Here is an 18,611-nt window from a genome sequence, read left to right as displayed (position 1 = left end):
ATGCCACGGAACAATTAAGCCCGTGTGCCACAACTACTGAGCCCGTGTGCTCCAACTACTGAAGCCAGCGCACCTAGAGCCTGTGCTCCACAACAAGAGAAGCCACGACAATGAGAAGCCTGTGCGCCACAACGAAGCATAGCCCCCACTCGCCGCAATGAGAGAAAGCCCACACGCAGCAACGAAGACCCAACGCAGGCAAAAAAAAAAAATATCCAAAGCAAATAGGGATGAACTAAAAATAAAAAGATATGAAAAAGACTCAGTTTTTAAATATTTTTCTTAAAGATAAAGAATATATGGTGTGTTACAGACTTTTAGTAAGAAAGTCTTGGGGCTGAAAATAGGTATGAAAGAACTACACTTTCTAAATTATTGGTTAAAAGTATATGCCTCAAAGATTTTTTTCAAAAAACTAAAAAACAAAACAAAAGCAAAAATCTTAAGTGTCCCCAATGAAAAAAGACTTCCGGAATCACAGGTATCTACCTGAAGCTGTCATAACCCAACACTAACACATCTAAGCCTTCTTCTCAGTCTCAAGTCTTCCTCTAGTGATACACCTACCTCCCAACTTGTGACTTATAACAAAACATGGATAAATATTTAAATGGTTGGGCTTCTTAAAGGATTAAAGAGTATTAAATGTCAAGTCCCCCTACCTGAAAAAAGGACTGAACTGTAACTATGAGACATTTAAGGCCTATACTTTATACTAACTACTATATGATCCTTAACAAAGCTATTAAAAAATATTAAAACTTAATCAGTTTTCCCTTGGAAAATGAAGAGCTAAGTTAAATTACCCTGTGATGACATTTGGTTCACAAAATTAATACTCAGATCTAGAGAACAAAATCAGTTGTACTACCTTGCACACTGCACGGGCCACTTTAAATCTTAATGACCCTCTGAGATTTTCATGCCCCTTTTTGGGCGATGCCAGCTCCTGAGATGGTTGTTATGGCCATTTAGTAACTTTTATATATACTTGATGGCTGAAAGTTTATTAATGAAGATTTGATAACATTCAGGCCAAGAAAGAAGAAAACACAAGTGAGAAAAATGGTGCCAAACCAAATACCTCTTCATTCTTTGTTGAAATTCGCTGACGAAAACTCACGGGCTTCCTGTTCTCATCCACCTCATAATCCTCCTCATTCATCCATTCATTGAAAACATCAGTGTCCAAAATCCATTTTGCATGAACCTAAAATCACATCAAAGCATGAATATCTACATAAATAATAAATCACTACAGGTTTTAAAGTATTCAAAATGAAAGTAGCTGATTTATTACACTCAAAGCCTCAACTGCATAGAACAGTTTAAAAATACGACTATTAGTGACATATGAGTGGCAACTTAACCACTTCAATTTTCATTCCATGTCTTTTACTGAGTAAACAGTAAAAAAGCATGACTGGTTTTGTGTAGACTGAGGCTTTGATAACCAAGACCCTGAAACTGGATAATCATGTCATCTTTTTTCTTTATTTCAGTTTTATTTAGGCGTAAGTGAAAAATAAAACTGTAAGATATTTAAGGTGTGCGTTGTGATTTGATATACATACACTGTGAAAGGATTCACCCCCCCCAGCAAGTTAATACATCCATCCCCTCACATATTTATCTTGTGTGCGTGTGCACGCGTGTGCACACGAGAACACCTAGGTCTACTCTCTTAGCAAATTTCAACTTTACAGTACAGTGTTATCAACTTTTGTCACATTTGACATTAGCACCTCAGACCTAATTTATCTTATAGCTGAAAACTGGTACCCTTTCACCAACCGTTTCCTATTTCTCCTACCCCCCAATCCCTGGCAACCACTTTTCTACAGTTTCTAGGAGTTTGACTTTTTTTTTTTCTTTAAAGATTCCACATATAAGTGACACCATGCAATACTTGTATTTCTCTATCTGGCTTATTTCACTAATCGTGGCATCTTCATCTTCACAAAAATCAGTGACAGAAACATTCAAAGGCAAAAGGCCAAAGTAAATCATTGCTTTAGGCATAAAGAATGTCTCTAGGTTTATACATTCGATAGCATTCTAAGAAATGATGAAAGAGGACATTTACTGACATGTTGCCCAGCCCTGTCAAGTACACATGGTGCTCTAAAGAGGCCTTTCAGGAACAGCCAAGGTTGGGACAGGGTGGAGAAGTGAGAGTCAGATTTGGGGTTCTTCCCAGTCCTTTACATGGCCACTTCTTTTGTTTTTGTTTTTTTGTTAACGTTTCTAAGAATAAAAGGAAGGGTTCTCTGGATGTTATATAGATACACATGTAGATACGGATATATATAGATATTTAAACCAGAGCCCTAGCCTCTATAATACTTCTATTTATTCAACAGTATTTCTCAAAGTGAGCACAATTGGAATTGGGGACTAGACTTCTTTCCTGTGTGGGACTGCTGTTCAGTCATGGGTGGTGTGTGTGTGTGTGTGTGTGTGTGTGTGTGTGTGTTGCAATTAACATGCCCAGTCAAGAATCATTAAAATACTAACATGAGAGCAAAGAGAGAAAAAGAGAGCAGCAACTACAGCTATGAAGCCTTCAGGAACTAAAAACCTACAACATAGCAATCACTGAGACTATATGGACTTGCCAATAAAAATATTTTGTCAATCTAAGCTCCCCACTGCTCCCCCCTTGTATTTTCAAAAAAAAGGGAAACATTACTACATTGGTTGTTAAGGATATTGCCTGAATGATATACTGCTTTAAGAATGACATCGACCTGACTACATGCCTCTTTTCCTCCCAAAACTAGAGCTACACAGTAACAAACATAAAATTAATACCCATCAAGGAGAATACAAGACCTTAAATAATGTAACTCGAAAAGACTCCTATATGTATAAATTATGAGAATGGGATATATAAATAGAGCATGAGAAACCTTAAGCTAATTAGAGAAAAAAATCTATTTAAAGGCATGACTATGTTCAAAAGGGTAAATTAATTCAGTGATGTAATTAATTGCAGAAAAATTTAATTCAGTAATTAATTCAGAAAAATTTATGTCACAGCATTTGAAAACTTAATAGTCTTTTCCAAATTATTCATAAGTATGTATATATTTTAAAAGTAGAGCTGAATATTCACATTGTACATTCTTTACTATCCAGAAGACCTTGACAGAATTCTCTTGAGAAAGTATGTTAGGACAGTATGGACAACTAATAATCATTTGTGCCAGGCACTCTGCTGAACACCTTACATATAATATGATCTTGTTTAATCCCGCTAAGCAAGGCAGGTTAGTCTCTCCAGCTTTCCAAATCAGCAAACTGGGGCACAGAGTATCAGCAAGCTGCCCAGTTACTTACCTATCAAGAGGCAAAGCTTTGCACTGAGTTCTGCCTAAGCTCTTATGCCACTATGCTCTATTACCTGTCTCACAAAAACACCTTAGGGTCAGAATAATATAATAGGTTGTGCAACCTTCAGCAAAATTATCTAACTTCTGTAACCCAGTTTCCTTACCTATGAAATGATACGATGGTAAACTCTGCTATCAAGCCCAGTCCTAAACTTCTGACAACTATAATCTTCAACATAGTATGTTTCTAAAAATCCTTTCGTAATACTTTACAATGTTATATGGCTCACAAGTCATATAGTTTATCCCTTTAATCAACATTTTTTTCCAAGTAACAACTTAACTGTTTGACTAGACAGATGTCTAGATTTGACTACACACAAAGATATATGTTTGAAACTGCTAGACAATGCTGGAGGCTCAGTAGTTCTAACATCAGAGAGCACAGTTCACATTTTTTTCAAGTTTTCAATGAGAACAGTTTGGTTATAACCTCTCAGATTACATTTAAAGGTAGTTTTTGTTGTTGTTTAAAATCATCTTCCCTGATATGGGAACATATGTATATGTATAACTGATTCACTTTGTTATAAAGCAGAAACTAACACACTATATATTTGTATAATATAAAGCAATTATACTTTGTTATAAAGCAGAAACTAACACACTATATATTTGTATAATATAAAGCAATTATACCCCAATAAAGATGTTTAAAAAAAAAAATCACCTTCCCTGAAGATAATGGGACAACACAAATATAGCAGGAATTGGTATGCTTTTTTTGGGGGGGGTGGGGGGAAGGGTTAGATACTAAATATTTTAGGCTTGCAAGCCATATGCTCTGTCTCTACTCAACTCTGCTGCTATAGTGTGCAATCCGCCACAGAAAATACATAAATGAATGGGTTTGGTGGTGATCTAATACAATTTTATATACAAAAACAGGTGACTATAATTTGCCAACCCTTGTAAAAGGAAAAGTAGTTTTATCCACTGACACTCCATATATGAGGTTTAATAGAGAAAAAATTTTCCAAAAATATACATTACTGTATGATCATTCTGAGACGATCAATGAAATGTGAAGAAAATTATACAATTTAACTGAAAGATATAAACGACCTAAATAAATTGGGAGATAAATTGCCTCCACAAATTGAGAGGCTCAGTATTGTAAAGATGTCAGTTTTCTCCAAGTTGTTCTACAGATTAAATTTAATTCGAATCAAAATCCCAATGAGTTTGTTTAATATGGACCTTAACAAGCTGATTCTAAACTTTACACAAAACAGCAAAGACCCAAAAGACTCCTGAAGAAAAAAGTGGGAGTACTCAAGTCAAAACAAATAACTAATAAAACTTTATAATAGAGTCAAGAAACAAATCATGACATACATAAAAATTTACTTTTAACAGAAATGGCTTGGATCAGTGGGGAGAGAAATCCAGCTTTAATATTTTTCCACCTTGAAACTATAGCTGATCTAACACCATATGGGGAAATTTTTTTCCCCTACATCATAACATGTTTAAAAATTAATTCCAGGTAGATTAAAGATCTTTATATATTAAAGGCAAAACTAAAGAATTTTTAAAGATGATTTAAGAAAATGTCGTGATGACCTTGGGATAGAAAACAAAAAGATAAGCTACTAGGAAAACTATGTTTTTTATTTTTATTTTGTAATAAATTTATTTATTTGATTTTATTTTTTTATTTTTGGCTGCGTTGGGTCTTCGTTGCTGCACGTGGGGGCTTTCTCTAGTAGCAACAAGCGGGGGCTACTCTTAGTTGCGGTGCGCTGGTTTCTCATTGCAGTGGCTTCTCTTGTTGCGGAGCACGGGCTCTAGGCACGTGAGCTTCAGTAGTTGTGGCACGTGGGCTCAGTAGTTGTGGCTGGCAGGCTCTAGAGAGCAGGTTCAGTAGTTGTGGCACACGGGGTTAGCTGCTCCGCAGTATGTGGGATCTTCCCAGACCAGGGCTCGAACCTGTGTCCCCTCCACTGGCAGGCGGATTCTTAACCACTGCACCACCAGGGAAGCCCAGAAAACGTATTTTTTTTTTTTTTTTTTTTTTTTTTTTGCGATACTCGGGCCTCTCACTGCTGTGGCCTCTCCCGTTGTGGAGCACAGGCTCCGGACGCGCAGGCTCAGCGGCCATGGCTCACGGGCCCAGCCGCTGCCGCGGCATGTGGGATCTTCCCGAACCGGGGCACGAACCCATGTCCCCTGCATCGGCAGGCGGACTCTCAACCACTGCGCCACCAGGGAAGCCCAGAAAACGTATTTTTAACACAGGTAACTGATGATGTAACCATGCGTGTTAGTATGCAGAATATCTAAAGAACACCCACAAAGAAAAAGACAACGCAATGGGAAAAAAAAAAGCAAAAGGTAGAAACGAGCACTTCATAGAGGAAGAAACACCAAAGGTCAAAGAATTCATGAAAAGATGGCAAAGCTATTTGGTAATAAGAGAAATACAAGTTAAAACCCTAAAGAAACACCACTTCACATCCAGTAGATAGGTAAATATCACTAAGTCAGAATACACCAAGCAGGCCTTCCCTGGTGGCACAGTGGTTGAGAATCCACCTGCCAGTGCAGGGGACACAGGTTCGATCCCTGGTCTGGGAAGATCCCACATGCTGTGGAGCAACTAAGTCCGTGCACCACAACTACTGAGCCTGTGCTCTAGAGCTCATGAGCCACAACTACTGAGCCTGTGTGCCGCCAACTACTGAAGCCCGCACGCCTAGAGCCCATGCTCCACAACGAGAGAAGCCACCACAATGAGAAGCCTGTGCACTGCAATGAAGAGTCGCCCCCGCTCGCTGCAACTAGAGAAAGCCCGCACGCAGCAACGAAAACCCAACACAGCCAAAAATAAATAAATTAAAAAAAAAAAAAAAAAAAAAAAAGAATATACCAAGCACTGGCCATGATACAGAGCATCCAGAAAACTTATACACCCTTAGCAAAATAAATTTTTACAACCATCTGGAAACAATACGGCACTGTTTAGAAAAAGTGAATGTTTGCATTCCCTAAGATCCAGTAATTCCATTATGAACAAACACAAAAGATGTATGTTCAGGAAAGTTCATAGTAGCATTTTTCATAGTACCTTAAAGTAGTAACTACCACACCCACCCACATTACAATGGATATATTGTGACATATGCATACACGAGATTACTTGGACTGCTATCTACTATAGATGAATGATGCTGAACAAAAAGGCAAGTCACGAAAAATTACAATATGATTACACTGATATTAAAGCTTTTTAAATGTAAAAACTAAAACAGGATTTGTGTAGTTTTGTGTGTGTGTGTGCGTGTGCGGTAAAACTGCATAAAAAAGACAAGCCAAACATTTAGAATAATGGTTAGCTCTGAGTGGGCAGGCCAAAGGATGAACATGGAATGCTTCAATGGTAATGGTAATGTTCTTTCTTGAGAGTGGCAAGTACACAGGTGTTTTTTAAAACTGTGATCCGTTTTTATTATTCATATTTAATAAATGTTAATATCCACAATTTAACATTTTAAATTAAGTGCTAACTTTCTCATAGCAATCACATTTCCTCTAGAACAACAAAACAATACATAAGCATTGTTTTATACAATAATAGAGAAACTAAAATTCCAGTTCAAATTTTCTGACTAAAGACATGCTTAGCTCCTTTTCTCTAGGTTTCAGGGATAAGATCTTCAAGCATTAAAAAGTATTATACTAGGATTATATTCTCTTGAAGGTAAAATAAAAATGCAAGTTCAAGAAGAAAAATAAAGTATGTAACACACTTGACTTTTAACAAAAAGCATATGCATTTATTCTTAAAATGGATAACAGTGAGCACAGATTGCAATTTAGATTTCATAGGATACATTAAGAAAAAGTATTTAAATATGATAAATTAATTTAAAAAAGATAACCAACAAGGACCTACTGTATAGCACAGGGAACTCTGCTCAATATTATGTGGCAGCCTGGATGGGAGGGGAGTCTCGGGGAGAATGGATACATGTATATATGTATGGTTAAGTCTCTTTGCTGTGCACCTGAAACTATCACAACATTGTTAATCGGCTATACTCCAATATAAACTAAAAAGTTAAAAAAAATTTTTTTTTATTTAGTTTGTAAATACAAACATAAAAGCAAAAAAATAAACAAACATGAAAGATTCCACATACTCAGTAACTATTTAAATTTCTAGTGAAAAATTTTATATGTTAACTAAACATAAAAGGAAGTAGGGGACTTCCCTGGTGGTCCAGTGGTTAAAAATCCACCTTCCAATGCAGGGAACGTGGGTTCAATCCCTGTTCAGGGAACTAAGATCCTACATGCTGCGGGGCAACTAACCCCATGCACTGCAACTACTGAGCACGTGAGCCACAACTAGATAGCCAGCAGGCTGCAACTACAGAACCCACGCGCTCTGGAGCTTGCGAGCCACAACTACAGAGAAGCCCACATGTCGCAACAAAAGATCCCACATGTTGCAATACAGATGTCACATGCCACAACTAAGACCCGACACAGCCAAAAATAAGATAAATATATTGTTTTTAAAAGTAAATAGTTCCTAATTTTGCTTTCTTGGACATACATGATCACCAAAGTTTGAAAACCACTGATTTAAAGTATTTGTAATTGCTTTTATTGCAGGGTGGGCATTCTTTAGCTAATGTATTTTCCTTTAAAAGTCATTCTAGGGACTTCCCTGGTGACGCATGGTTAAGAATCCGCCTGCCAATGCAGGGGACATGGGTTCTAGCCCTGGCCTGGGAAGATTCCATATGCCGCGGAGCAGCTAAGCCCGTGTACCACAACTACTGAGCCTGTGCCCTAGAGCCCACGAGCCACAACTACTGAGCCCACATGCCACAACTACTGAAGCCTGCTCGCCTGGAGCCCGTGCTCCGCAATAAGAGAAGCCACTGCAATGAGAAGCATGCACACTGCAACGAAGAGTGGCCTCCGCTTGCCTCAACTAGAGAAAGTCCACATGCAGCAACAAAGACCCAAGGCAGCCAAATAAATAAACAAATAATTTTTTTAAAAACGTCATTCTATTTTCCTAAAAACAAGACAAAGAAATGCTACCAGTTGCCTCATTCCTTATAAGAATTTGTCATTCCAATAAACTATACCCAGGAATCAGGGGGAGAGTGGGTGTGAAAATCACAGAAACATCACACAAGGGAACAATTGTTGCACTGGCACTCTAAATGAGGATTCAGCACTTATTTGTAACCCATACATGGAGACACATAAAGAATGGTTAAAAATTTTTCTGTAGGCTACACGTCAAGTAAAAAAGTTTATTTCTAACAAAGAAAGGCCGGATTTTAAAAGTTAACATTTTCCGGACTTCCCCGGTGGCACGGCGGTTAAGAACCCACCTGCCAATGCAGGGGACATGGGTTCGAGCCCTGGTCTGGGAAGATCCCACATGCCGTGGAGCAACTAAGCCTGTGCAACACAACTACTGAGCCTGCGAGCCACAACTGCTGAAGCCCGTGCACCTGGAGCCCGAGAAGCCCACACACTGCAACAAAAAGTAGCCCCCGCTCACCGCAACTAGAGAAAGCCTGCGCGTAGCAACGAAGACCCAACGCAGCCAAATATAAACAAAAAATAAATAAATTAATTAAAAAAAAAAAAGGAGTTTGGAACATCTTTTTGTGTCAGAAAGTAGGAGATATGCAAAAATGCATCAAATAATGCCAAAAGGTCACAGGAGGTGGCTTAAAGGCATTCCCACTGGCCAAATTTAGATAATTCATCAAAATGAAGAATGGTAGTAATGTCACTGCTGTGTGAATGCACAGACCACAGACACACATAATGGGAGAAGGGAAAGCTTGTCCCTGCTGCAAAATGCCAACTGCAAGCACAGATGGAATGGATAGAATTAGAAAAGCACCAGTAATAACTTAATTCAGTCACAGAAATTATTAATGGATGAGCAAACCTTCAGACACAAATTCAATGAAGAAAAGTATATTTGTGTAGTCTCAAAGTATTTCCCTATAAAATATTTTAAATGTCAATGAGAAAAATGGTGATGTTACAGTGGGAAAACCAGGCAGACAGTACCTTCACAAATGATCAAAGTATGAGCCACAATGGGAAAAATGGATAATATGAGGCTGCCAATATGACGCACTGAGAAGGACAGAATATTAGTTATGGAGTACTGCAGCCAAAAATACATAGCCTGAATATAAGGAAATACACGAACTAAAATTCAGGGACATTCTAAAACAACAACAACTGACCTATATACTTCTAAAATGCCAGTGTCGTAGAAGAAAAAAGAAGGGCTGAAAGTTCCAGATTAAAGTAGACTAAAGAGATGTGACAACTAAATGCAGTGTGTGATCCTGAACTGGATCCTGGATCAGGGGAAAAACTAACTATAAAGCTTATTATATCAGTGGGACAACTGGTGAAGATGTAATATGGGCCCTGTATCAGGTAATAAATTATTTAAATAATTAACAACAGGGGGGACTTCTCTGGTGGTGCAGTGGTTAAGACTCTGCACTCCCAGTGCAGGGGGCCCGGTTTCAATGCCTGGTCAGGGAACTAGATCCCACACACATGCCGCTAACTAAGAGTTTGCATTCCACAACTAAGAAGCTCACATGCCGCAACTAAGGAGCCCACAGGCCACAACTGAGGAGCCCACCTGCTGCAACTAAGGACCCCGAGTGCTGCAACTAAGGAGCCCACGAGCCACAAGTAAGACCTGGTGCAACCAAATAAACATGAATATATAAATATTTTTTAAAGATAATAACAACGGGAATCTGGAATAAGAGTATAAAACAGTACTTTGTTTTGTATTATTCCTGCACTTTCAAAATTATTTCCACGTTAAAAGTTGAAACCATTATAATAGAAATGATTCGTAAGAGACGTCTGTATCATAATAAAAGCCACGAAGGCACTGCTTCCAGCCTTCCTAAATGACATCATCAACGATGTTCAACTCCACTCCTAACACTCTCAACTTTCTCAAACCACAATCTAACTTTCCTTTGGGGTCTCCTCAAACATCACTGCAGATATCTGATCTAAGACCTGGATAATGAGGTCTTCATGACCACAGGTATCTCTTAATAGTATGACAAGAAAGGAAGAATCATCGTTCTGTATCTCTTTAAAACATTGCTGTTGAGAACACCTAAGAAGGGCTATTATGTAAGAATAAATTTTGTTTTAAAAAGGATCTTTCACCTTCCATGGCTTTTCTGGAATTGGTGGATCTTCAATTTCCACATCAACATCATTACTATGGACCCAAGTATCATAGCTGTAAAGAAAATGAAAAAAGGAAAAACAAATTAGAACCCAAATTCATTCACGGAAAAGACTTTGATCAAGAGGTAAAAATACATTTTAAAAACGCTATTAGGATCCAGTAATAACAAATTATCACATACTTTTGTCTCTAACACTCTGACAAGAAATCTCTTCTGCAGAGGTCTACAGTAACCTTCACGTCGTAAACCCAAAGTTTAAAAGCCTCAGTCCACAGAATTTCAACATGTTGATCACTCCTCAAAGCATTTCCCTTATTTGTCCTCTAAGACAGTACTATCATCTGGCATTCCTTCTAGTCACAAGCCTCTCTCTTCAGTTTCCACTGCCAGTTTCTCCTCTCCTCCCAAACCTCTTCAACACTGGAAGGCCCGAAGTTTCAGTTTTTGGAACAATCCTCTGACCTATTCATCCTCTTGATGATCATCTCATGCAGTTCTATGCCTTCAAACATATACTGATGACTTGAAATCTCATACCTGCCCTATTCTCTGAATTCTGCCTCATAAATTCAACTGCCAATTCCACTCATAAATTCAACTGCCAATTCCACATCTCTCATTACATGTCTAATAAAGCTTTCAAACCCAATATTGATACACTCAAAATTCAACATATAATGCCATCCCAACTCCAACAATATGATCCAGCCAATCATCCTCCTCTCAGGAAATGCCAATTCCACTTTTCCAGTTGTTCTGGCCAAAATACTTGCAAGATATCCTTGACTTCACTCTCAATTACATCCTATAATCAAACTATCAACAACTTCTACCACTTCCACCTTCAAAATATGTTTAGGATCTATATAACTTCCATGTTGACCCAAAGGCCCTGGGAGTCCATTTTTCACATAGCAACCAGAGCAATCCTTTAAAAAACTAAGTCCAACTGTTCAAAACCTTCCAGCTCCCACCGAACTCGGAGTTAAAAGTCAAAATCCGTACAGTGGTTTGCCAAGGCTTCATAATCTGGTCCTATGACCTCATCTCCTAGTACTCTCCCCTCACTCATGTTTTATTCGACCCACCTGGGCTTTAGTGGTACGCTTTGACTATCAGACGGTGGCCACATCATGCCCTTTACATATGCTCCTCATTACCCAGATATCCATCTAGCTCACTCCCTCCTATCTTCACATGTCTTTGCTCAATGGTTCTCTTATCAGAGAAATCCAGCTCACTGATATAAATCACTCCCCCTACTCCACAATTTTGAAATAAGCATAAAATTACCTACCAAATTAAAACTTTATCAATGCTCCTATACTGGCCAATAAATTATTATAAAGCTAAGTGATATCTAAATGAAATATAAGTATAGTAACAAGCATTGGCTTCCTTTAGCCACTTCTCAGAAGTCAGCTGAAAAGCATTTGGAACAAGTACAGCTCAACAGACCTATTAACAGCACTCTGGTAAGTTTTCTAGGAACATTTAAACATGAGTTGGAGGAAAAAAGTTCCTTTGCCAATTAATTAACTATTCCAGGTAAAGACTGCAATGGTGAGTAAAAAAAATTAAAAACCTTATATTCTTTAAGTCTTGACAAGAAAATGTTACAATAAGAAGTGAGGGCACAAACTATAGTTAAGAAAGTGAACTAACAAGGCCCCTTGAGGAGGCAGGACATGAGCCAGCCATTATAGTTTATTTGATACATAAACAAAAGGCTAGCAAACAAGCTAACATGTCTTATAATGTGTTACTATAAAATTCATTTCAATCCTATACTTTATGTAGTTTGTCATATATTTGAGCTTCCACCGAAGTGTTTCAAAGGCAAGCTGAGTTCCTGTAATAGTTCCTATGATACTGAAAAGTTTGTTTTAATAGTGCCATGAATACCTAAAGCCTCAAAATAAGAAATGTTCTCTAGAAAGTATTTACTTAAATATTACTAATTAAAAAAAAATGTTAGTTCATGTAAAGTGGTCAATTATGGTTCAAAAAAGGTTGATAAGCAAGCTGACTTGATTTGGTTCTAATTAAGTCAACTTGTATGAAAACTGTGAATATATTCTTAAAAATTTGAAGATATCTAAAGACATATTTCTTCCTCAAAAAATATATTTATAAGTAAAATAAGGTCACTCAAATAGATTAACTTCAAAACAACACATAACCAGACATTATATGTCTCCTGATGAAGAACACACACCTATGCAAGTCTTGTTCCTTCCCTAAACTGAAATGGATTCTGATCAACTCCAAAGAATGGAGAAACATGTTCAAATACACCACAGTGATGCCATAAAAAATTCCACACTGTGGTAAACTCTGCAGGACAAACAACCTGGTTTCTTAAGTAATACACTGTAAGGCGGGGTGGGCTTCCCCACAGGGAGAACCTATAAACTGAAAAATACTTAAGAAACATATCAACTAATCACAAGATGTGTTTAAATTCTAATTCCAACAAATACCAATCTTATCAATCAATCAAATATATCATATGACAACAATGACTTGATATTTGACATTAAGGAATTCTGTTAATTTTTTTAGGTTTGACAGTGGTATTGTGCTTATTTTTTTTAATGAGTCCTTATCTTTCAGAAATACATACTGAAATATTTATTATTGAAATAGTGAAATGATATGTTTGGGATTTGCTTCCAATAATACGGTAAGGCTAGAAGTGGATGTGGATACAGATGAAAGAAGACTGGTCTGACATGAAAAACCCACAACGGAGAGTCTCTCCACTTGAAAATAGTGAAATGAACACTTAAACAGCTCTACCGTAGGTTTAAGAAGATGAAGTACGTGAAAGGTTATCCTTATTCCTAAATGCCCCCTATGCCGGCATAATTTTAATTAAACAATAACCACCATTCTCACTGACATTTGTTCTTGTTTATAATATTCTTTATGCACATTTAGATACTGAAACACTGTATGAGTTATGATATATACTTCATTTTAGACATAAAATAACTTCATCCATAATAGAATGGCATAGGTATTTTAAAATAAATAAATAAAATAAAACTAACCAGTCATAAAATACCCAGAAGAAAAATTCATTTCTTAAAGGAAACAAATCTAAACTAGCAGTCTAATACCATACTGAAGGACTGTTTTGGCAAACACAGCAAACATATCAGTTTAAGATAAATAAAGCCTGTGACTTCACTGAACTCCATAACTTAATAAATAAGGAAGTCAGTAAGAGAATACTCAAAAGAAGTGAGTTCAATGACTGAAACAAATCAACAAAATTGTCGCTATTCAGAAAGCGAAACTATATATAAATAACTCTGACTTGCACTGACAAAACTATAGCAGATGTAAGGACATATCAACATTACCTGTCTGGGTAAAACCCCCAATGCACTAACACCTGCTTGTCTTTTCTCATCACAGGTCTCAACCACTCTTCTGAAAGGGAAAAAGAAAAAACTTTAGTCAATCTGACAAAACAAATGAATAAACTATTACTTAGACTTAACTTTTACCTAGAGTTTTTGGTTTGCTAGTAAGCTCCTCCCCAAAATCCTTCCTCCTAATTGAATGTTATCTGCCATACTAAGGGGAAGTTTTTCAGCTGTGTATTCAGACTTACTAGATTCTAGGCCTATTATCCACCGCTCTTGACAAAACCAACTGTCTACTTTAGTATTTAAAATATTCTCCCCTCCCATCCACCTGCCTATTTGTCTCCAGATCCATCCAAATCAGTATCACTATATTCTTTACTGCCTCATTTCCCATATAGAACTTCTCCTCCCTTTTTCTGTGAAGCTCTGCAATTACTACACATCGTTCAAGGTGTAAGTCATGCTTCATCTCCTTGATGAAAGTTTCACCAACTATTCTTTTTCCTCCAGATCCACTTTCTCTGGTGTCCTATAGCACTTTATAGTGCTACATCAAAGGTTTTAACAGTAATACTATTTTTATTATTCTTTAATGACTTCCTATCTGTTAATATAGTCCTCCCAACAAGAGTGTAAACAATATGATCACATAATGTAGATATTTTGATTTCAAGTTTCCTTACCAAAGATAGGTGCAAATTTATATAATCACATGATTCTTGTTGATTTAATCACAGTTGAATCACATCTCCATTTCAGTACCTGGGATGATTCCTTTGGTAGTCTAAATTTAGCTTAGAAAACTTGTTTCTAGTACTAAAAGGGAAATGATGAGGTAAGCCCCTTGAACCTCACATAATAGCAAAATAGAAAAACTAAGTGAAATCAGCCAAGTAAAATTGGCTTCTCATTGCCAATTTCAACATGAAATAGCCCCACCTTCACTGACTAAAGCCATGAAGGCCACATGCCTATGCCCTTTTTTAAGTATCCAACTGCTCACCTTACTATCTTGAAAGAAATCAGGCCCTATTCCTTAACCTGATATCCCAAGATGGCCAAGGAAAAAGTGAAAAGGCCAGTGGGCCTTTCAGAACTCGCTCTGTATAAATAAAATATACTGAGACTCTCTAGTAAGAGCTGTCTTTTACATAGAATACAAAATCTATCTCAAAGGTTGTGCAGCTTTAGGAGGTAAAGAAAAAAGGATATCTATCCTTTCTACAGCTGACTTTTATAAAGATTGTGACACTGACTATCTTTGAAAATTTTCCCAGTAGCAGAAATAACTAAAAGTTAGAGATGTGAATTCACACTATTCCCGGAAATGACAATAAGTTACACAGAATCAGTATAAAAAAACTTAATTTTACAAGTACAATTTAGTCCAAATTCAGAATATATAAACAGCTCTTGCAACTAACAATAAAAAGACAAATAATCCAACAAAAAATAGGCAAAGGACCTGAATAAACATTTCTCCAAAGAAGATATACAAATGTCCAAAAAGCACATGCAAAGATACTTGGAATTCATTAACAGTTAGAGAAATGCAAATCAAAATCACAAAGAGATACTGACACTCACTAGAAAGGCTAATATTAAAAACCAGGAAATTAAAAGTGTTGATGAGGATGTAGCAAAATTGGTATCTTCATACAATGCTGATGGGACTGTAAAATGGTACAACCACTTTGGGAAACAGGTTGGCAGTATCTCAAAATGTTTAACATAGAGTTGCCAGTATGACTCAGCAATTCATTGTCTAGGTATAAACATAAGAGAATTGGAAACGTAAGTCCACACAATAACTTGTACATAAACATAATGTCATTATTATTATAAATAAATGTCCATCAACTTTCCATTGGCTAAACAAAAGGTAGTATATTCATACAATGGAATGTTATTTGACCATAAAAGGAAATAACACACAGGAAGTGATGTCAGCAAAGTGGCAAACAGGAAGGCTCAGACTTTGTTCCACCAGAGACGACTTAACAATATACTATCCAGAAAGCCCGGAAACCAATTAAGAAGTCACACTACCCCAGGGAAGCTCGAAGTCAAAAACAGCTGCATTGAAACAGTAAGAAAAGTCATTTCATATCAACCACAATTACAATTCCCCCAAGCCAGCAGAGCTCAGCAGGATCACGAGGAAAAGCTCAGCTCTCAGCTTCTCCCTTGGGCTGAAAAGAAGAACGGATGTGTGTTCAACGTTCCTACTTTTCAGGGGGCTGCCAAGGGACTAGTTTGTCTCACCTGACTTGGAACACTAATGGAATTGGCATATTTTGGATGTGCGGTGGTCACAGAGAAGAAAAAAGAGCTCAGAGGTTTACTGTAGCACCAGAGAAACACAGTGCCACAGATGGCTGGCTCAGCTTGCTGTGATGAGGAGAAAGCACACGGAACCCAACTTCTTCCTTGGCAGGGAAAAATTAGAGGGAATAAACATCCAGTGTTCTGGCTTTTAGGTGGGCTGCCCAAGGGACAGGTTTCTGTCTTAACTAACTCAGAGTGCTGATGGGGAACCAGCATACTCTGGAAGCCTGGGCACCCCAGAGATCAAAGAGGGTTCACTCAGTGGCTTGCTGCAGCAACAGCAAACTTGTGGTACAGCAGACAGACACTAGAGAGAGCAAGAGATTATAAGTTCCTGAAAGAGGAGCCAGCAAATCTCTCTAACTGAGAAATTACATACTCAAGCCCAGAAACTGTTTGAGGGATGCCAGGATCTCAAGTTGAGCTGACTAGTGAAGGTCTTCCCCTGTACAAAGCCAGACCATAAAGACTGGGAGATGTGGCTGTTTTTTCAAACGCACAAAACAAAGCAGAAGGGACTTCCATGGTGGTGCAGTGGTTAAGAATCCGCCTGCCAATGCAGGGAACATGGGTTCGAGCCCTGGTCCGGGAAGATCCCACATGCCATGGAGCAGCTAAGCCCGTGTGCTACAACTATTGAGGCTGCGCTCCAGAGCCCTCAAGCCACAACTACTGAGCCCGCGTGCCACAAACACTGAAGCTCGTGCACCTACAGCCGTGCTCCGCAACAAGAGAAGCCACCACAACGAGAAGCCCATGCACCGCAACGAAGACCCAATGCAGCCAACAAACAAATAAATAAACACAGCAGAAAATAACAAGACACAGAAAGAGAAAGGGAAAATGGCCCAATCCAAGGAATAAAATGAATCTCAAAAGCCAACCCTAAAAAAACAAAGATCTATGGATTACCTGACAAATTCAAAATAACCGTTTTAAAGAGGCTCAAGGTACTACAAGAGAACACAGTTAAACAACTAAACAAAATTAGGAAAACAATATATGAACAATATTAAGAACATCAACAAAGAGACTGAAACTATAAAAAAGAACCAAACAGAAATTCTGGAGTTGAAGAATATAATAACAAAACTGAAAAATTCTCTAGAGGGGTTCAACATCAGACCTGGCCAACCAGAGAAAATAAACATCAAACTCAAACACTGGTCATTTGAAGATACATGTATATGTATAACTTAATCACTTTTCTGTATACCTGAAACTAACACAACATTGTTAATCACCTATACTCCAATATAAAATAAAAAATTTTAAAAACCTGGCCATTTAAAACTATCAAGTCAGATGAACAAGAAAAAAGAATTGCGAACAGATAAGAAAACCGAAGGGACTTATCTGTCCATCTAAGTAATTTATTTTGAACAAGATTTAGTCTGTTTTCCTCTTCTAAACAGTATGTCAATTTTTAAGAATTCTCTTCATTTATTTTCTTCTCTGAGGAACTACATATTCCTTCTGCTAAAACCAGTAATTCAACCTATGTTCTTAAACCAAGCCCTTTATCCCTACCAGGTCTCAACTCAACTATGTGCTTCAATTTATTTTTGCTCTGCCCAGAAATATACTGTAAAGCCACACTGAAAGACAAAACCCAAACCGTCTGGTGGGTGACATCCTCCACTTTCTTTTCCCTGCCATAAATCCTGGGAAACCAGCGATATTCCACCAACCCTACAACTTACTCTCATTTCCAAGTTACTGAAATTTCATTCCCAAATTATTTCCTGACTGACCAAATGCCCTGTCTTAGGCTTCACTTTGATTTCTTTGTAGAAAAATTCCACTGCCCACCTCATTTGTTTGGAAATGCTTTCCTTTCCTTATTTTCCCTTGACTGTTAAGATATGGACCATCCTGGTTTGCCACCTATCTCCTTTACTCTCCTGATATATGAATTTATCCCATCCAATGATTAACATACCCCCTCACTCAGCAATTTAATTCAGAGCTTCCCAATGGGTCCTGTTCTCTAACCAGTCTCCACGTATCTGATATCCCAGAAATCAGCTCCCAGGAAAATTTTCCTACTACAGCCATAGTTGCAAGCTTCTCTTCACCAAAATCATCAAAATTTGTCTACCCTCTCCCTCATTCACCAAATAAAAACAAGCCTCTTTAAACCAGACACAGGTCCTCTTACCTACCCACTTATTTCCCACTATCTAAGACACACAGCCAAACTTTGCCATTTGCTTTTCCTCAAATTTCATAATTTATTGCCTCTATGCTTTTGCTTAATTTGTACCCCCTTCTAGCAT

At 37.7% G+C, this 18,611-nt stretch overlaps 1 protein-coding gene across 1 annotated transcript in view; it reads right to left on the bottom strand.

Annotated features, from left to right (window-relative positions):
• Positions 1-18,611, bottom strand: part of SMARCC1 (SWI/SNF related, matrix associated, actin dependent regulator of chromatin subfamily c member 1) — a 177,545-nt gene that overhangs the window by 114,116 nt on the left and 44,818 nt on the right. The window contains 3 exon segments of the mRNA XM_032648973.1: positions 1,085-1,210; positions 10,599-10,674; positions 13,996-14,065. Of these exon segments, the coding sequence (XP_032504864.1) occupies positions 1,085-1,210; positions 10,599-10,674; positions 13,996-14,065 (272 nt within the window).

The sequence above is a fragment of the Phocoena sinus genome, chromosome 11, assembly GCF_008692025.1.
Source record: "Phocoena sinus isolate mPhoSin1 chromosome 11, mPhoSin1.pri, whole genome shotgun sequence".
Lineage (NCBI taxonomy): Eukaryota > Metazoa > Chordata > Mammalia > Artiodactyla > Phocoenidae > Phocoena > Phocoena sinus.
Note: the sequence above shows the minus strand (reverse complement) of the source record. Positions and strands in the feature narration are given on the sequence as shown.